Genomic DNA, 21,054 nt, shown 5'->3' with positions numbered 1-21,054 from the left:
GATCAAAGGACCGGAGAGGGTGAGGTGTGGGGGTAAGAGTTGGCTGCTGGACGGAGTAAGGGGTCTCTCAAAGGAGGTCAGACAGACAGAGCCTGAGCCAAGGGCTTCCCCGCAGAACCAGAATGGGCTCTGTTTTACTCTTCAGTTCTCTTGACTACCCAAAACTTCCTAGGTCGGGTCCAGTTAATGAACGAACCGACCTCTCCACAGCGCCGTGGGGGTGACACTGCAAATGCTGGGCGAGGTGCGTTAACGCTCCCTCAGGGGTCTGTCTCAGTGGGACGCGCTGAACGGAGCTCACGGTGTGAACCAGGCCCAGAGGTCCAGCTGCCTGGCTTACCCTGGAGGAAGAGTGAGACCCCTGGGGGGTCTGGCGCACTGACGGGGCTCCAAGTCTGGGGCCGTAGCACCAATCCTGTGGAGCCGAGAGACAGAGCCTCTGCCTGCCTGACCCGCGTCAGTCCTGGGACAGACCTGAGCCTGGCCAAGAAGCTGCCGTGGGCACAGACCTGAGCATGGCACGGAGGCTGCACCAGCCCTTGGCTAGATGACCTCCAGCGATGGATGAAGATCAGGTATTGTCTCTGCTGCTACATTGTTTGATCTGTCGACACCACGGATTGCGAGGGGCTGGAAACTCACTTGCAGACCTAGCGGGGATAGATGGGGGCTGCATGTTCCTGCCTCCCTGAGAGCTGGCAGAGGGAAGACTGGGTGATTTGCTCCTCTGCCTCAAGGCTTGTCTCGTGGTGTTCTGCAGGGCTTCAACTTCTCTTCCCTCCCAGAGGAGTAAACTGAGGCACAGAGAGGGGCAATGGCACTCATTTAGCCAGCATGTTGTTGATAGGGAGTCCTGGATCCCAGCCCCCTCTATTCTAGCCCCTAGACCCCATGCCCCTCCCAGAGCTGGCAAGAGAACCCAGGAGTCCTGACTACCAGAGCAGGGCGCAGCACCCGGGACACCTGTGTCCCACTCCCTGCTCCCTTGCTACAGCGAAGATTCAGGGGACACGGGGGTGACCTTGCCCCTTCCAGCTTTGGAGGAGAGCTGTCCTCTCACGTCTCGGCTCCTCCTGCAGACCAACCTGCCTGTTCCCCGATGGGTTCTTCAACAGGCTTATTGGAGGCTGTCACGTGACAATGATTTCTGCTGGCCCACCAGTGCAGAGACCCTGGTGCAGCTTCCACCCCCCACTCCCCCATCCTCGGTCAGTGGTGGGAGGCGAAGCTGCTGTTCTTCTCGCTTCTCTGCATCAGTTCATCAGGATTTTGTGCCTCATGGTCCTGATCAGAGCCCCAGGGACCTTTCCCTGTATTCAGAGCTATGACTCCATCACTCTCTAAACTTAGCACGGTGCAGGGCCTGGCCCTCACCTTCTGAGCTGCTCTGGTAAGCCTCATGCTGGCCATCTCGGTTGGGTGGGATTGTACCAGGCCTGGCTAGTGGAAGAATGGCTATTGCTGACCCTGTGGCCTGGGAGCTAGGAGACCTGGGTTCTATTCCTGCCACTGATCTGCTGGGTGACTGTAGGCAAGTCCCTGCCCTGCCCTGTGCCTCAGTTTCCCCTCCTGCCATTTGTATAGTTAGATCAGGAGCTCTTTGGGGCAGGAATGGTCTCACTCCATCTGTACAGCACCTGGCACACTGAGGCCCTGATCTGAGCTGGGCCTTCAAATGGGCATCTTAGTTACTAAGACAGTGGAAATCAGACAAAGGAGAAATGGGCGGGGCGGGGCGGGGCGGGGCAGGGGGGGGAAAGGTTGCCCCTGCAGAAAGCTGCCAGCTGATCCTCGGGAGGGTGGGAGGAGGGGCTTTAACTGCGCAGGAGTGGCCCAGGCATGGAATATTTGTACCTGAAGAGTGAGGGGCAGTGGGGTGGGTTTGGACTGTGGGGCATCAGCAGAGCTGAGTGTGGGGGTCCCAGCGCGGGACTAGCCGGGGGGCTGCAGTTCAGGGCGTTGGCAGAGCTGTGTACTGGAGAGCCCAGGACTGGAACAGCAGTGGGGGGCAGTGGGTGCCCGGAGTGAGGAGCCGGGGCTGAGGAAAGCTTGTGCAGTCTGTGGCCAGCGTGCTCAGTGGCAAAGGAGATTAACGTGGCTGGAGCCTGCTGCTGCTGAGGCCAGGCAGGGCACACGCCTCCGTTCAATGCTATTGATCCCCTTGGGGTCTGGCCAGAGCCCTCTTGGGAGCCTCATGAACTGCACTGATCGGCCAGGCTGATCCCAGGGCCGGGGCGGGGCAGAGAGAGGAAACCGCCCGGATCATGGGTAAAGCCCCCTGAGATGGAGATCAGCTGCAGAGAAGGGGCCAGCCCTGCCTCGCTGCACAGGGGAAAGAGAGACGGGAGGCAAGAGCTGTGCTGGATTCTCAGCTGAGCCGCATCCAGCCTTCCCCTGCAGCACCGGGGAAGAATCCAGTTGGTGCTGCTGCCTCTGGCTGAACTTTTCCGAAGTGCTTGCTAGTTTGGGTGCCTCCATTTTGGGGGAGGGCCCAACCTGAGACACTTTCAAAGAGCCCTGGTGTGTTTTTCAGGAAGTGTCTTGCTCTCGCCCTCTGGAAATCAAGCCCTTTATGGGGTCTTGAGTGGGGAGCCCAGACTCGCTTTAGCAAATTGTGACTGTTGGGTCGCTCCCTAACCAGATCCCTTCCACTCTCGCTAACCCAATCGGTCAAAAATACTGATTCAGACCCTCAGAATCCGGAGATTGGCTTAGAAATCATGAGATTTATAATAACGTGTGGGCTCTTTTTCCTTGTCTCCTGGTTTCTCAGCCTTTAGCCCACCCCTGGGTCAGAGTTTCATGCTCTTCTCTGCAACCTGAAGGGCCAGACACGTAGCTTTCATTTTTTTTAAATAAAGTGAGATTAAGAACAGGGGAACGGCCATACAGGCTCAGAGCAAGGGTCCATCCAGCCCAAGATCCTGTCTGCCGACAGCGGCCAATGCCAGGTGCCCCAGAGGGAATGAACAGAACAGGAAATCATTGAGTGATCCATCCCCTGTCGTACATTCCCAGCTTCTGGCAAACAGATCTGGGGATGCTTCAGAGCGTGGTTTTCATCCTTGCCCATCCTGACTAATAGCCATCAATGGACCTATCGCTCCATGAACGTAGCTAGTTCTTTTTAGAACCCCGTTATAATTTTGGCCTTCACAACATCCCCTAGCAACTAATTCCACAGGTTGACTGGGCGTTGTATGAAGGAAAACTTTCTTTTGTTTGTTTTCAGCGTGCTGCTTATTAATTTCACGTGGTGGCCCCTGGTTCCTGTGTTATGAGAAGGCGTAAAGAACGTTTCCTTACTCACTGTCTTCACATCAGTCAAGATTTTATAGACCTCTGTCCTGTCCCCCCTCAGTTGTCTCTTTGGTCCACATGATTAAGTGGAAAAGTTCTGGGGCTTCGAGGAAAGCCTGAGATGCCATGAGAGGCGGCAGCACTGCCTTCCTCATTCACAAAATAACAGGCCAGATCCTCCCTGGGGTACATTAGCCTAGCCTGGAAGGTGATGGGAGTGACCCCGGTTTACACCTGTTGAGGACGTGGGCAGTTAGCTACAGCCCAGGGGCAGGGCAGGGCAGAAGTGGGAGAACTAAGCAGGAGGATCCAACCTAACTTTCCCTTTACCTGGGAGTTTGCTTCAAGGACGTTAGAGGTTGTTCGGCAACATCTCCTGGAGCTGGAGGGTCCTTTCCTGTGGCACCCTTCTCTACCCGTCTCCTCCCACGAACTGAGGATGCCAGGAAATGCCCAGGGACCTCTCCCACTGCTGCTTTGTTTTGCTGTAAATAGCAGAGAGTGGAGTAGCATGCAAGGTGCAAGCGTGTTCATGGCTCAGGCTGGTTCGGAGCAGCCAGGACCGGGCAAGAGGCTAGAACAGAACCAACCAGGAGCCCTCAAGAGGGGAAGGGAGCAGAATGTCATTGCACAGGCTGGGAGGCTGCGAGGTCATTCGTGTCACCTCTGTACTGTCGGCACACGAGATGTATGAGCATGGAGTGGCCTGATAGTAAACTTAGACCCTGCTCTATGCCACCATTAGGGCAGGCGTGGGGGTTTCTGCAGAGAACTGCTCTGAAGCCTTAGCTACAATCTCTATGCTCCAGGGCACAAGCATGGCGGAGGATCAGGAAAAATTATATCCCCTGCAGGGTCCATGTGTTGATTTTGCAGCTTACAAAACACCTGTTCCCCTTTGAGCCGGGCTTTGAAAAGGCCAGGGCAAGGGGCGGAAGGGAAGCAGCCTCGCTGCCCGACAGGAGGGCATAAAGGGAGGAAATCCCCCTGATAGGATGAGGCAGTGGCAGGGCTGGAATAGGACTCCTGGGCTGTACGCCCAGTTCTGGGAGGGGCGTGTGGTCTGGAGATGAGAAGGGAGTTGGCATTAGGGTCAGGTTCTATTCTTTGGCTCTGCCTCTCACTCACTGGCTCACTTTGGACAAATCTCTTCCCTTTCCCGTGCCTCAGTTTCCCCCATCTGTAAAATGAGGGTGAACTTTAACCCCTCTTTGTGAAGGGGCTTTGCGACTAGGGAGCGAAGATGACAGATAACGAAGGGCTGTTACTTGTCCTCAGTATGAGGGCCTGAGAACCAGGAAGTGAAACTGACTAGAAATAGACAGACAAAGCTCCCACTGAGCTCAGTGGGGCCATGGCTCTGCACGCCCCCCCCACCTCAGAAAGTGAAATTCAATAGTAAGAGCCTGATCCTGCAGGTGCTGAAGGATTGCAGGATCAGGGCCTAAAAGGAGAATCGGAGAAGACACATGTCTGATGGAACGGGGTTTGGAAAAGGTGGAGGGTTTGCTTCTCAGATGATAAGGGTCAGAAAGGAATTTTTGCATGTGGCCGGCTGAGCTCCTGTTGAAGCCATTGTAGTCGTGCAGCTGAGACACCACTGTGGTGTTAAAGGTGTCACGGCACCTCCAGAGCTTCCGAGTTATTACTTACACTGAAATAAGTGGTAAGGCAACAGATTTGATTATTAAAGTTCTCTTGGTTCTAACGATCACGGAGTGTTCTGGAAAGATTTTTTTTGTCCGTTTACAGAATAGAATAATAGGACTATCAGGCTGGACGCGGCGTCAAGAGGCCCAACCCCCTGGGCTGAAGCGGTATGAAGTAAACCTAGGCCATCCCTGAGCAGTGGCTGTCCAACCTGTTCTCAAAAACTCCCGCCGAGGCAGCCTTTTCCAGAGCGTAACTAGCATTATAGTCGGAAAGTTTTGCCTAATATCCAATCTAATTCTCCCTTGCTGCAAACTTAGCTGATTTCTTCTTGGCCTGCGGCTGTGGAGAACAGCTGATCACTGGCCTCGCTTCGTCTGAGATGAGATTTGTGTATTTTCATCTGATTGTTTCAGATGTGACCTGCCGTCCCCCTGACACTTCTGGCACCGTCAACGTCTCCCTTGCTGTCTCTTCAGGTCTTGTCTATTGCCCACCCCCATCTTTTTCCAAGGCTCACGCTCCTTTGCAGCTAGCTAGCCTTGCACACTTGAATTTTCCGTTTTCATTGCTGTTGCATTAGGTCTAATAGCTGGAGCCAAATGGGATCTGCCGCCACCTAGGGCTGGGAGCCCGGCACTTGTGAAAAAAATTCCACTCCAAGGACCCAGCCCTTTAGGAGGAGACAGAGAGAGACAGATACAGCGTCAGCTGCTGCAGGATGCAGGCTACATGGGACTGCTTTGGTTCCTGTCCTTTCTGCATTCGACCTTCTTTGGAGATGAGGTAAAGCAAAAGGCGACAGATATTTCAGGTGCAATCGACTGGCAAAGCCAGCTGACGCGGGTTGGGGAGAAAAGGAATGGTATTTTTCCCCCCTGCTGGTAGCTGTATATTCAGGCTGCCAACCTGAGCTGCATATTAAGCAGGGTCAGCAGCAGCCTCCCTGAAGCTGCATGGGTTTTTTTGGGGGGGGAGTTGTTGCAGGAGACATAGATGGTGGGGGGCACATTATGGGACTGCGGTCTCCGCATGGAGCGATCGCAGTGGGCCTTTCATTCCACGCTCTGTTTTATTTTGAGGGAGATTGAGGCACGGTTGAAATCATAGTCTCCTCCGTGTCTAGCCCCATGGCATGGGGAGGTGCCTAGACTTGGGGGGACGTGGCTGCAGCATGCGTGTCCTGGCTCGGGTTGAGGCCGACCCGGTGCTATGATGTCAGATCAGATCTAGCAGGTTCAGTGGGACCCTGTGAGTTGTAGAATGGAAACAAAGCTCCCTGCAGCGGGAGGCAGAGCCTTGGCTTCAGCACAATGGCAAGGTGTGGGTGCCTTTTCTAGCGGCGCTGGTTGCATCACAGACAGAGCAGGGCTAGTGTGGGCCTTGCAGCCGAGCTTTCCGCATGCTGCTTGGTAGGGGAAGGTCTGTCTGGAGAGGCAGAGAGATCCATGACGGCTGCTCTGCCTGCCTTGTTTGTCCATCTCTCCATCATCTGTACAGTGATTGCCCATCCTCGCCTCTGCATGGAGGGCTCTGCACCTCGGATCCCCCCACGCAGCTATGAACTCTGGGTGGGGGAAAGGGCATCTGGGCTTCCCACAAAGGGTTACGGTGCTGCTGGTTGCATGGCGGGGTTCTGCTGGGTTCCTGACAGCTCGCGGCTTCCATGGCTGGGGGATTGCAGGGATGTTGACGGGGGGGTCTGTTGTGCTGGGGGAAGGGGAGGTGACCAGTGGCGGGTGCGGGCGGAGCTGGATCGATGCAGAGGTCTGTTGTTCTGGCTGATCATCCTCTTACCCTCACAGCCTGCCCACTCCGCGCATCAATCACAGCGATGGGCCAGCTCCATCCTGGGTGTAACTCCGCCAACTCCAATGGAGTTACACCAGGAAGGAATTTGGCCTGATATCGTATTGCCTTTCATCCAGCAGAATCCCAGACCATCCCCGCACGTACACGCTGAGCTGCAGCTGTCTCTGGGGTGGAGCTCAGCAGCTGCGCTGAACTAAACACATGGCACAACACGTCTCTTCAATGCAGGGAATTTCAGGGAGCTCATAATGCCCTCCCCCAACCCCCCCCCCACTGGGATCTAGCTAGGACACCGGGGTTCCTGACTCATAGGGGAAATGCCAGGGGATCTCTTAGTGACCGCAAGCGGTCTGGGCCTCCATCTTTTGCGATGAGACATCAAACGGTCCCCCAGGCTGTGCAGCGCCCCCTAAAAGCCTGCTGGCAGCATTGTTTTGAAATTTGGAGGCCTGAGTGATGGCTGATGGTTGGACCTTGTATGTCTCTCCTAGATCCCGGGGGTGTTTTCATGGGAGGGGCAGGGGCTGGTGTCTCTAATTGTGCTGCCCAGTTCTGTATTGCTGGTGCATAATTGGGAAGGGCAGAATGTTAAACCTGGGCTTGGTGTCTGGCTTCATTTGGGAATGCAGAGTATCTGACGTCTCTGTGAGGAGACTGCCTGTGCCGGGCAGCAGAGACCGCCCTGAATTTCATTGCAAATTAGCTTTTCCAAGGCATTGGCGTCTTACTGGGGGCAGGGGCCTGGAGGAGGCGAGGGAGTGCATGGCAGGACTGAGGGTCTTCAGCAGAGCTGGGTGTTGGGAATGGCAGGGGAGGCCCGGGTTTGGAGTAGCAGGGGGGCTGTGAGTCAGGATTGAGGGGCACCAGAAGGACTGGAGGTTGGGGGCTGGAGGGAGCCCAGGACTGAGATAGCAGAGGGGGCGGCAGGGCAGGATTGAGGGACAGTGGCAGTTTCTTGCATCATACCCTTGGGGCAGGCTCTCCGCAGCATGGACGAACAGGTGGAGGGCTCTGCCTCCGCCTCCCTGTTTGGGGTGAATTGATGCTCCTGTGCTAATGGAGCCTCTGATTCTGGGTGACACTTCCCAGGCTGGACAGGCGTGGTTAGGAGGTGGGATCTCAGGGCATAGGAGGCAGCCAGTCCTCTTTCCCCCAGTTATTTTCCCCTCTGCTGCCCAGGCACTGTTGTCTCTTGCCCCTCTCTGCTCTGGGGTTGTACCCATTCCACATCTCCACTATTTTTCAGTTCCTGGCCTGTCCCAGCCCCGTCTTTGCTGCGAGGAGGTCTGTGCGAAGCCAGGAGCCTGGGGAACTTAGGGGAGGCTTGAAAACCAGCAGAAACCTGTTTAGTAGCCTGGCTGGGGGAGTCTTTCCCCCCACAAAATGGCTTTCCTTGGTTCCATCCCAGCGCCCTAATCAAAAGCCAGCCCTGCAGGTGGTACATTGCCCTGCCCTGAAACAGTCAGGGGCCTGTTCTAGTTCCCTGGGAATAGAGATTTGCTGGCTCTCAGGTTTCCACTGCATCCATAGCTGTGTCTGCAGGTGCTGGCGAGAGGGAGGGGCAGGGCTGGCGCAGGGGAGATCTGACAGAACTCGGGCACAATGAGAATCTCGATGTGGGTTGGGGGCTTGGACTCTGATCTTGGCAGTGAGATCTCGGAGACTGTGGAAGAGTCTCCCCTGGGCGGCCGTTAAATCCGGGCTGGACGGTGCGCTGTGAAACATACTGGATTGTTACTTAGAAGCTCCACTGTGCTGGGCCCTGCATGGACCAGTAGGAGACAGTCCCTGTCACAAGGAGCTCGCAATTAAAAGAGACCAGATAGATAAAGGCTGGGAGGGGAAACTGAGGCAGCAAGCGGGGACGCCTCCAATGGAGAGCCTAAATCACCTAGGTCTTTCTCTAGCACCTCTGCTCTCTTGTGTATACAATCCATACTGGGGCCAGTTCTGCCCTCCATTCCTGTGGACTTCTGGGGGATTGCGTGCGGGTAACTGAAAGCAGAATAGGAATGTGCTGCATCTCCTCTTGGTGGCTGGATTCTGATCTTGGGGATGCCAGTGCAAATCTGGAGCGGTTCTGCATCTGCACCAGCCTCACTGGGCATGAGGGCCAGATTCTGAAGTCAGGGGGGTGACTCTGGGTGCCCCTGAGATCAGGATCTAGCCCTAAATCCATTGAGTTAAGTGGAGTGACTCCAGATTCACCCAAGTGTCCCTGAGATCAGGATCTGGCCTGCTACCTCCCTTCACTTTCCTACATCCTCTCCTATCTCTCCTCCCTTTAATCATTCCCACTAGGTCTCCTGCCCCCAGAGCAGGGGCTGGCAGATGCAGATCTGCCCAGGGGTGTGTGCCGAGAGAAAGGATCTATCCTGGTTCCTGGTGTGGTTCTGGTGATTTGTGGACGTATAAAATCCTGAGGCAGGTCCTGAGCCCGGAACGCTTTGTTTATCTCAGAGCAAAACCAGATCCGAAATGAACACAGATGCCCGGGATCGCAGTGGGTTGCTAGGCGCTGCAGCAGGGCCATCCGTGCGGGATCTGGCTCCATGAGATGTGGCCTTGTTATTTCGTTCTGGGGGCCTCCATCAGTTGTGCCTTGGAGACTGGCCGCTGGGGAGAACCCGAACTTCCAGGCCTGGTTGCTGTGGGGTTCTCTGTTCCCCTCCACTGCCCCCTTTGCTCCCTGAGAGGCTTGTGTTGGCTTTATTGGTGTGGAGGAGAGAATGCATTGAGCTGCCTCTAGTTCTTCACTGTCCCTGCTGTACAGACTGGGATATGTTCAGAGGTGGGTGGGGCTAGTTCCCTGGAAAACCCTCCCTTGGGTCTGTTTGCCCTGCTGGTTATTGGGTTTCTTGCTTCCCCAGCTGGGTTCCCTTCGCCTGGAACCAGCCTTTACTCCGGTTTCAATTAGTGGAAGCTGGTAACAACATGCTGTTTAATGCCCCTGGGGACCTGCTGGGGAGGGGGCTGCTGTGACTGAGAGGCTGTTTTTCTCCCGTCGGGACTGTCCTCTGCTCTCTGCCGTTCCTGCAGCCCCCGGCCCCTCTGTCTCCACCCACGCAGCCCCCTTTGCTGGCCTGTCTGAGCTGGAGGCAGCCCCAGGGGGTGACAGTGGAGTATGGGTCTGAGTGTTGACCTGCCCTAATTTGAAGCCAGGCAACAGCAGGTGCAGCTCCCTCCTGCAATACCCCTTTGTAACCTCGCTGTGCATTTCCCTCTCCCTTTCTCCCCCCCACCCAGCTCTCTGCACCCCATTCTCAAGGGCATCTGTGTGACAGCAGCTGCTGGGAGCGGAGTGGCCAAGCTGCTGACTTTCGCTGCCGGGGAGGGGGCGATGGCACAGCTTATTGTGCCTTTATTCACCCTTCGTTCGCTGTCACAAACTCTTCTTTCCATCTGCTTGATCCCGATGCAGAATAAACCTCTCCCGGGATCCCCTGTGGGGGGGCACCCTTCCTGTTCTTCCACAGCTCCCCTCTGACCCCGGGCTCCTGGGGATCAAACGTCCCATAACAGGGTGAACCCTGCAGGGACCGAACCAGCTCCCCTGGGACACAAGGCCGGGAGAGGTAGGGAAGAAACTCCTGTTATTGGCCAAGTTTGTAGCAACAGGAGATGGAGGCAGATGATCTACATCCAGTCACCTACTTCCCCCTCACTCCTGATCTACACCCTAGAAGGCCCAGGCGACAGCAGAAGCACCTCGCACCCACCCCTCCCTGTAAATGCCCAGCTGGGTACAAAGGCAGCTCCTCGCTAAGCAAGGGGAGGCTGCAGTCTACACAGATGTTTTGACTTTCCACCCCAGTAATCTCCCCACAACATCTGAGCTGGTAGCTCAGACTCCCGAGCCTCGGGATGGTGCAGAATAGACCTAGTCCTTAGCAGTGGTTTTAATTCTAGCACATGGAGGTGCCAATCAACACAATGCTATTGGTTTCGCCTCTCCCTTCCTTGCGCTGCATCGACTGAAATGGGCCATTGCCACGTGAGAGCCGCGGGCCAAGGTGACGTGTCGTGGCCTCGGCAGATCTCCACGGTGAAGAGGAAGGCTCCCGAGTGTCAGGATCAGCAGATTTTACCCCTCATCAGGAACCTTGCCTGGCTAAGTATCCATGGATACTGTCGCTTGGGTTCTTGCGGGGCGACAGGGAATTAGACTTCCTGGAAATGAACACGGGAGTGTTTGCAGTGTGGGTCCCAGGCTGAGACAGAGACAAGGTTGTGGGGGGGGGGAATTCCTTTTATTGGACCAGCTTCTTTTGGGGGAAGGGAGACGCTTTTGGGCTTCTCAGAGCTCTTCTCCAGGTCTGAGGAAGGTAACCAGAGCGTCAGCGGAGCCCTGATAGTCCCAAGGGCGGGGGGCAGGAGAGAATGAAATTCCTCTTCACCTGTGGAGATGGCACAGGGGTCTCTGCAGAAAGCGTCTTGGCAGGTCCAGATGGCCTGGCTCCGCCGGTCGCTGTCGAGAGGGCTGTCACCACAGAGGGTGCCCTCGGCTAGGCCCTGTCAAGCCTGGACCTTGCTGTGCGTAGGGCTAACACTCGGTCCCTTTCGGTATTGTTGGGTGCAGTGAGACACTTCAGAGGGGCAGATTTGTGCCAGACTCAGAACCGGGGCCAGGCCCTCAGCGGGTGTAAATCGTCACCTTTAATGAGTTCAGTGGGGTTACGAGGCCATGCACCAGCTGGGGATCTGGCCTGGAAATCAGCAGCCATTTTTGTGTGCATTGATCAGCTGTAGGGCGGGGGAAGAGGGGAGTCTCTTCCCCTTGCTGGCAAAGTCTTGAGGTTCTGCTGGGACAGAGGCCAGCGGCTGATGCCAGATGAGGGCTAGTGGCTTGGGTTGGCAGTGCGGGCCGGGAGCGGCATTGGGAGCTTGCTACTGAGTTACATAAGGGCTTTGCAGGGGGGCAGGCACCATTTCTCTTAATTGATTTCCTGCCTGATGTTTCCCCAAAACTATCCTAACCATTTGGAGTGTGTAACAGCACTGAGCCAGGTCCTCGGGAGGTGATCTGCACCGCCGGGTGCCTGGCTCGTGACCTCTACGTCAAAGGTGTCGAGACACTTGGCCAGTGTCAGGTGATGAGGCACCGTCCCTTCCCTGAGAACCTGCACAGTTACAAGATCAGTAAACTGAGGCCTGGAGAGGGGGAAAGACATTGCTCATAGTCACACAGCGAGTCGATGGCAGAGCTGGGACCAGAACCCAGATGTCCTGAATATTACACCCCCCGCAGAGCTGAGGATAGAACCCAGGAGCCTGATTCCAAGTCCTCTGCTCTGGTCACTACATCCCACTGTCCCTGCCACAGGCCCTTGACTATTCGCTCCTTGGGCCAGGTGCACATCCGTTCTTCACGTAAAGTGCCACCCGCCTTATGGTGAAATAACGAGCCCCACATTGCTCCCTGTTCTGTGTTCTCAATCTTTCTTGGTCAATCTAATTATCTGCTAAGTGTGTATGGGTGTCCACAGGGCCACACTCTACCTCCAGCTATGCCACTGACCTCTTCCATAGATGTGGCTTGGCCAGAAGAGACCCTGGTTCTGTCCATGGTGCTGAACCCTGTGTGGGGACAGGGCCGTTGCAGCATGAGGAGTTAATATGGGCATCTGACCCAAGTGAGATCCAGGCTCTATTGTGCTAGGTGCTGCACATACACACAATGGGAGAGCCCCTGCCCCAAAGAGCTTTTAATCTAAATAGGAAAGAATTGGGGGGGGGGACTGAGGCACACGCCTGGGGAAACAACTTTTCCCAAGTCCCACAGCAAGTCAGTGGCAGAGTTGGGAACTAGAACCCAGGTCTCCTGAGTCCCAGCCAAGTGCTGCTGACTTGTGGGAGTCTCCCTATGGCAGCATAAACCCTGCAGTTACCCCTGTGCATGGGGAGTTAGACTTCAACTGCTTCTACTGTCCAGTATTTTTTATTACAGCTTGAATGACTCACCCCAAGGCCTTTCCCCCTCCCTTGGCTTCCAGCCTGTAGTTGGAAAGATGGAGAGGGATCTAAAAGGAGTGCCACTGAAAATCAGCTCCCGTGCCGCCTTTGGTTGCCTACACCTGCTTTAAACCATGATTTGAGGACTTCAATGGCTCAGACACAGGTTTGATACAGGAGTGGGTGGGTGAGATTCTGTGGCCTGCATTGTGCAGGAGGTCAGACTAGATGATCATAATGGTCCCTTCTGACCTTAAAGTCTATGACTGGGGAAAACATTCAGAGCAGCTTGTGCTGCTAGCACAGGAGCCCTGAGTTCTAATCCCAGCTCTTACACTGACTCTGAGTGGCCTTGAGCAAGTCCCATACTGCCTCAGTTTCCCCAAGCTATAAAACAGGACAATAACTGGCACTCAGATACGGCACTGGAACAGGAAGACTCAGGCTGGGACCAGGGATCTAATCACGGGTATAGGGTCACTCGTTCCTCTGGGTCTGTACTGCGATGAGTTGCCTTTGGAAGGTGTGAAGAATTACATAGCTGCTAAGAATTAAATCCCCCTCTGGGGAGAACATGGCATTAATTTATAATGATGAGAACCTTAAAATAACACAGGTCTCAGATGGCTTGTACAAGCCGGCTCCCACGGCTCAGCCTGTCGCTGTGTGTGTCTGAGCGAACGAGAGGGAGTGCACGGGCGTGCCGGCTGCATTGAGAAGTGAGCTCCGACGCTCAGAAAGCACTTTCTGGTCCAGAGCAGAGTCCTGCATTGCTGAAGTGAATGTTAGAGCTTTTCTGGAAAGATGCCAGCCTGGGAGACATGATCTAGCCAAACATACTTCACTGGGCTCAAGAAAGGAGCGACTGGTGATCTGATGGTCTCTTCCAGCGATAAAAATCTCTGACTCGCTCAGGTTCCCCCAGACTAAAACACCCATTGCAGACCCGGAGACCTAAGAGGAAGCTGGTGTGGCTATACATCAAGCACTTTATGCCTTTTTCACCCCCAGTGGAGATAACTTGTCCATGCCTCAGTTTTCCCCTCTGTAGAATGGGGATATGATAGTGACTTGCCTTTGCAAAGCTCTTGGAGATCTATGGCCGGGAAGTGCTATAGAGTCACCAAGCGGTTACAGCACAGCGTGAATCACACGACACAGTGCATGGACTAGGACTGGAGCACGGCAAGGAAAACTGGTTGTGTGCATGCCAGCAAAATCCAGCTGATTGTTATCTGTGGCTCAAAGCTCCAGTGCTCGGTGCCACACCAGCACTCAGGGAGGGGCTGGGCCTGCCCCAAAGAGCCTACAAGCTCCTTAGGTGCGACAGATAAAGGGTAGGAGGAGAAACAGCAGCCCAGGCAACACTGCCTCTTCCCGAGGTACAGTTCTCCTCTAGCCTGTGAGGTCAGGAAGAATTATTACCCTTATTTTAGTGGTGGGGAAACTGAGGTGCTGGGCAGCTGTGATTTGCCCAAGGTCATGGGCAGGCCAAGGATTTGAACCTAGATCTTGTTCGTCACCTGTCCAGTAGCCTAGTCACGAGGGCAGCCTTCCTTTGGTAACAAGAGCCCTCAGAGGGGTTTTCATTTTCCTCTTTATCCTACGGATATTTCATTATTCACCCCAGCCTCTGCTCTGCAACAAAGTCAGATTAATATTTCCTTCTGGCCATAAAATCTGCGCCTGTCTAGTGAGCAGGGCAAGGGAACGAATACTTTGGATGGTTTTAATTAAAGAAAATCATGTTGCAAAATGAAGGGAATAAGATGTTTTGCTGTCACTGCTTCTGCCATTGGTAGCGTCTGAGGCCAAGGACAGAAGGATGCTAGGACGGGAATCGAAGCTAATTAAAAAGGAGTCAATATATTTTTTTTCCTGACATGGTTTGAATGCCTTCGAGTGAGAAACGCTTTCTATCTAGTTTATCCAAAGGAGAGTTAAGACTGTGACCTGATCAAGTCACTACGTGGTGAAGAGATTTCCCTAGTACCTGGCTCTTTATCTAGCAGGAACAGGCATCTAATGGCTAAAAGCAGAAGATAGACAAATTCAGATTAGGAATAAGGGACACGTTTTTAGCCCCTGCAACAACTGACCTAGTGGTGTTGTGATGTCTCCATCACTTCAAGCCCCTAAATCGCAAGCGGACGTCTTCCCAAGAGAGGTGCTGCAGATCCAACAGTCGTGGGATCGACTCAGAAATTGCTGGGTGGGGTGCTCTGGCCTGGCTTGTGTAGGAGGTCGGACTAGGCGATCATGTCGGTCCCTACAAATGTCTGGCTCCACGAAGGGCCAGATGTTCAGAGGAGCCCAGCAAGTCCGAACACTCAACCCCAGTGAGGTGATGCCTGCTATGGCAAACCCAGCCCTAAGTCTGTCTGGGCCTTAGGGAGTGCATTCTTCTGGGACTGTATTCATGCCCCAAGGAAACGCTGAGTGCGGAACAGAAGCTCGTCCATCTCACTTGATTTGAAGTGGACAAATTTTGCCACGGTACGAAACGACCCATTCAAGTGATATTCAGCAGCTTTGATTTGTAACTTGGTCCCTCCGCCCCCAGCCCTGATTTAAAACCAGCTGCCTACACCCCCGCAGAAGAGGGGTCAGTCCCACTTCTATTGACATCGACTGCAAGAGTCCACACTGACGTCAGCGTGCGCTGGGCCATCTCCCCCGCTGTGCGAAAGGCAAGCACAGGAAAGGAAAATGCCATCAACGCTTGGGAGGTCCTCAGGTTCCCTGGTAAATATCTCAACACCCTCCTGCCCCCAGGAAACGCCAGTGCAGCTCCTACTTCGTTAGAACCTGCGCATGCCCCAGCTGGACTCTGATTCTGGCTTCTACCTTCTACCTCTGGGAATGGGACATTTGCCCAGCAGCCAGTGTTCATTTGCAGGCTCCCTCTGCGTGAGCTCTGCCCCTTTGCGGCTGAGCTGGGGTTGGTATGAAGGCTAATGTGGGAATGATTTTTAAAAGCGTTCGGTTTAGGGGAAACAATCTAAACCAACTCTAGCGTCGATGTTTCTCATTCTTTGAGCTGCTTCTCTCTCTGGGGCGTGGGCGTCTGCGGGCTGAAGGAGCTGCAGGAACAAGGCGATGATAGGCACAGGTCTCCTTGTGCGCTCATGTGCACCAATGCACAACGGATGTAGGTTTGATGAGCTGGTCGCGTGTTATGCTTTTTTTTGATTGATGTAAATGCCTGGGCCTGGTGTGGGGCTATGAGGAATTGGGCCCGAGAGGTCAAGTGGTCAGCAGGGGTAAATTGGCACGGCTGCATTGACTTCAGGGAAGCGATGGCCATTCATGCCAGCTAGGGAGCTGGCCTTAGATGGTCCATGAACAACGTGTTATCTGGAGATGAGAACTGTTTAAACAGACTCCGGGGGGTCAACTCATGTGATCTGATGAAGGGTTGGATACTTGGAAAGAGGAGGGGGGGATACAGGAAGTGAGGGGAACACGGAAGCAAGGAAGGGAGAGGGAGGGAATGAACGGGGGAAGGAGAAAAAGACAGAGCGAAAGAGGAAAAGTGGAGGAGGGGTGGGGAAGGAGAGACAGGACTGTGGGAGAGAGTGGGGATTAGAGGGTGTCCTATAGGAATTCCTCCCCCAGGCATGGTAGCATTCCCAGGGATGGAGTTTGGGGGGAATGGAGGAGCCGAGGCTGGGGGAATACTGCCACAGTCACACCCCATTCCCCATCACAGCCGGAAACCTGGGGCACCTAAATAATTCATTTGTTCGCTGAACCAGAAAGACACACATGCTGATTAAAGCAGCTGATGGGAAGGCTAGCTGGAGGGGGCTTTGTGTGCCATGGGCACAGGGTGCATGCAAGGTGGTGGGGGATGGGGATTCTTGTTTTCCTGTTAAATCCTTCCTTGGAAGCAAACAAACCCATTGTGATGCTGCGATATGAGGGAGGGCTGTCCTGCGGGGATTCCTCTGCCACTTGCCTGGGTGCAGTCTTTACTCTGGTGGTGGAAAGTCCCCTGTGTTCTATTGTTTGTTGTCTGTTTCTAATGCCCATGGTGCAGCACTCAGACAAAGAGTCCCTGTGCCAAGGAGGAGAAATGTCCCGAACCCCCCTCCCAATTTTCCTTTAATGTAAAGGTCTTTTATGATTTCCTGATTGAGCTTCATAGCAACTCGCTTACAGTCCTATCTGCACCGGGCCATCAAACCCCATTAGCTGGAGGGTGGCCATGTGGTCTGGAGGACAGAGCCTGGGTGTCAGGAGACCTGAGTTCTAGTCCCAGTTTTGCTGCTGGTGAATCACTTCCCCTATCTGTGCCTCAGTTTCCCCATCTTTAAGGTGGTGCTCTGAGATCTAATGACTGACAGCACTACATAATAGGCGGGTATTATGAGTGGAAACTAGGGGATGGACTGAACTGGTTTTTACTCAGACCCATCTGCTTTATGTCAGCCTAATGATGGCTCGGCTAGATCCTGCTCCCTCTGAAGCTTGCATGTGTAAAGTGAGACACCAGCATTGGGTCTCTGTGCTTGGTCCTCTATAAACCCAGGACAAAGACATGGTCCCTGCCCCAAAGAGCTAAACTTGGCTTTAGATCAGCATTCCTGGTTCCATGAATAGCCTCTTGCATCTAGTAGCTGGTGGAGTTTTGCATACTCACATTCTTCTATTATGTGCATTATGGTAGCGCCCAGAGTCTCAGCAGGCATCACAAGGCTATTGTGCTAGGAGCTGTACGTATGTGCAGTGAGAGACAGTCCCTGCCCCCAAAGAGCTGTTCTTGTCTTGAGCTGGGCCCAGAAACCCAGGATGGAGCTGGAATTAACAAGCACACTTACATCTATATTTGATGGCCTGGTCGAGAGCCCAGGAAAAGAAATGGAAAGCTTCTTTGCCTTTATATTCCAGCTGCTGGGGTGCTATTGGCTATCACCATAGCAACCAGAGAGCCTTGGCCAGGCTGTGATTGGCTGGCCCGGTTGGCAGCATCTCCATGGCTTTTCCTGATTGCCATGATTTATTCAGCAGTGCATGGGAATCGCTCACATTCGCGAGATTCATGAGGCTTCAAAGAGCCGCGGAGCCTTTTGTCTCCCATTGGGGCTTGTCTCTGATTTATTTATTTAGTGGGGAATTGGCTTGGCTCTGGTTTAAAGGAACCCTCGGCCCATTATCTCTGCCTTGGCAAAGCTGCTTGAGCGGGGCCGGCTGGCCGGCTCGGGAAGGACATTGGGAAGAGGATAAGGGAGCCCAAAGTGTAATCAAACTGGGGAGGACCAGATGCTGTTGCACTGCTGTGAGGCAGCATGGAAGGTGTTTAAAGCACAGAAGTCGAGGACATCGAGTGCTTTGGCCCAGCTCTGGGAGGTGGGGAGCGAGGCAGGCCTGGGAGTCAGGACTCCTGGGTTCTCCTCTGGCTTGGAGAGGGAGTTTAGTCTAGTGGTTAGTGCAGAGGAGTCTGGGAGCCAGGACCCCTGGGTTGTGGCAAGGAGAGGGTGGGGAAGTGATCGACACATAGGACTCTTGCCTCGGAGCCTTTTAACCCATGCTCGGTTTCCCCCTCTGTCAAGCGGGAATGATAACCTTTCCCTGCAGGACTCTTGCAAGGTTTAACTCATTGATGTCTGCAGAACAGTTTGAAACCCTTGGGTCATAGGTCCTAAGTCAAGCAGGTTTGGAATTTTTCCACTGAAAGGAGTTTTAAAACAGGAAAGGGCGTTTTGACAGAGCAGAGATTTTGTGAAAGAAAATTCTGTTTTCCTTGAATGTTTTTGACCTTGAAATGTGGAGACAGACAGAAAAGAAACCAAGACATTTGAGTTTTGTAGAAGTATTTTTTTTTTGCAGGGGAAAACCAGTGAATTTCCCCACCAGCTCTGGTTAAACGACTGACCACCTGAGAGACTCGCTGGGTGGCATGGTCTTGAATCCACTAACTGGTGGGAAGAGGGAGCCCCCTGCTCAGATCCAGACTGGCCCCGTCCTCCTGAAATCTCAGTTGGGAGAGACCTTGCGCAGTTCACTGATGAGTAGGTGACAGTGCCCCATCCACAGAGCAGGTGAGTGTTACAGGCCCACCGAGGAGGGTTCATTCTTTAGCTCGTGCTTTTAGGTCTATGGAGCAGCCCCCAGTGGGACAGACGCAAGGGTGTCCGTTGTGGTTGTACAGGCCAGAGGGAGGAGTACTTGGCTGCTGCCTCGGCCCCACTACCAGGGGGTTTTCTGCTGCTGCTGGTGCTACTGTCTGACTCTCTGGATTGCTGGAATAACCCTTTCTAGAGCTTATCTGGAGCCTCTCAGCAGCAGATCTCAAGGCGCTTTACAAAGGAGGGTGCTCACATTATCGCCATTACACTGTGCACTGGTACGGCCTTAGACCTGAATCCGTATCCGGGAGCAGCTCCGTGGGGGAGGGTGTTGTGAGCGTGGCTGTTAACCCGGCTGTGGCAGATAACGCCAGCATCCGGATCTCTCAGAGGTTCGAGCACTAACGCAACTTTACATCAGTCTAGTTAAATCCTGGCCCCTCCCTGCCTCCCCAAGGCACAGGCAGGGCTAGTTCCTCACATGGGCACCCAGTGAAGGGCCAGGAGACTGAGCTGTGGCTGCTACCTCCTTGTGTCCAGGCGTTGGAACAGGAAGTGTGCGGGCACTGACACGCGATGGCACTCCGCCACTGCACCACACACGGGCCGTCTCACTCCCAGGTGCCCGCTGCCACCCCGAGCCACGTGCACGCCCGCTCGGAGGCACAACCCACAATCCGACTGGGCTACAATCGCACCCTGAGAGAGACTGTGGGATGCACATCCGCTGTGAGACCTAATGGGCAGCGCCCACATCCTGAAAGACGCCCATGCTCTGTGATGCGTGCGGAGACACGTGTGCACTGACACGCTGGGACACAGGCGCACGTGAGCTGCTGCCCACTCACCAGCCCTCTGGCAAGCTCAGACGTTTAGCGGGCACCAACCGTGGAATGGGGAAGCAGCTGTTGTCCTGCTCTCTCGCTGGCCTCGTGCGAGCTCTTCCAGGACACCCTACGCCGAAGCCAAGGGGCAGCAAGCAAACGCCACGAGCTCTGAGGGAAACAGGAATGTCACAGCTCAAAGCCCGACCCATACGGCTGCCATCCTGACACATCGAGATGGGAAATTGCAGCCTGGGCAGCACAAAGGGGTCTTGCATGGACCACCACCGGTGTGCCATTAGCAGTGACCCCACAGTGCTATTAAAGCCCTGGAACTGCCCATCACCCCCTCGCGCTGCCCTCCTTGTGGGGATGCCCATGTCACCCTGCAGTTCCCATGGAGGACAATAAAGGATCCACTGTCTCCCCGTTCACACTGGGAGCTGTTGGGTGCTGCACTCACATGAAAATCTCTCGCAAGAGCCAGGGATCCGTGTGAAACCATCGCAGCTACCACGGTAACTGTCCCCCAGATGCAGAGTCCTGAGCAACCTCATGATTATTCATTATTCCTCTGCCCGCTCATATGATCTGATCACCGCGGGCTACCCGGTAATGCCTTTGTCCCCATTATCTAAGACCCCAGGGTGTGACCCTTCCATGCACGCACGACGGCTCTGCCTTTCCAGGCGCGTGCGCAAAGGTAATCGCAAAGGGCCGGCCTCTGATCTCACTTACACGGATGTAAAACCAGAGCGACTCCGTTGTGGGCAGCATGGATTTCAATCTGTAGCAGGGAACAGCAGCTGGCCTAGGGTAGTTCATGCTGATGTTCGTTAAAGAGGCCACGGGGTTTTGGTGCCCAACTTGAGATACTGAGGCCAGATTTCCAAGGGCTCAGCACCCGACGTGCGGTGCTCTTGGGAAAGTGTGGCCCTGCCGGGGGTGCTGAGCCCCTCTGAAAATCCTAGCCATGGGACCTGAGTTTTAAGGAGTGTTGGGCACCCCCTGCTCCCATGGTTGGCTGTTACCTCCTAGCGGCTTACTGACATGCACAGTGCATTGAGAGCCTCAGCTGGCAGGGGATACAGGAATGCAGCTGGGGAGATGGTGAGCACCGAGGGGCAGGGACTGTCTTTTTGCTGTGTGCTTGTACAGCGCCTAGGGGGTGCCTGGGGCTCCTGGCTGCTACCCCAGGAAAAATATTTAATCCTAATTAAGTCGTGGCTGAAAGAACCATTCACCCAGCTCTTGGTTCAGCTGACACATTGGGCAGCAACACCTTTCTGTAGTGGGCCCCCGATGGAAGAGAGAGTGAGTGTGGGTGTGTGTGTGTGTTGTGTTTTAGGTTCCATTTTTGTTCCGTTGTTCAGTTTGGGGGCACCGGAGCAGCTCCTGGTTGCTCATATCTGCGATTCTGGTTCAAACCCTAGGCTGTGCGAAAA

General features: G+C 54.4%; 1 protein-coding gene across 1 annotated transcript in view; it reads left to right on the top strand.

The window, feature by feature from the left end:
* Positions 1-5,563: 5,563 nt before the first annotated feature.
* Positions 5,564-21,054, top strand: part of APC2 (APC regulator of WNT signaling pathway 2) — a 45,760-nt gene continuing 30,269 nt past the window's right edge. Inside the window, exon 1 of the mRNA XM_030540264.1 lies at positions 5,564-5,736. Coding sequence (XP_030396124.1) covers positions 5,683-5,736 — 54 coding nt within the window. The 5' untranslated portion in view covers positions 5,564-5,682. The remainder of the gene's footprint in view (positions 5,737-21,054) is intronic.

The sequence above is a fragment of the Gopherus evgoodei genome, chromosome 22 (assembly GCF_007399415.2).
Source record: "Gopherus evgoodei ecotype Sinaloan lineage chromosome 22, rGopEvg1_v1.p, whole genome shotgun sequence".
In the NCBI taxonomy this organism is placed as follows: Eukaryota; Metazoa; Chordata; order Testudines; family Testudinidae; genus Gopherus; species Gopherus evgoodei.
This window is presented reverse-complemented; position numbering and strand designations above follow the sequence as displayed.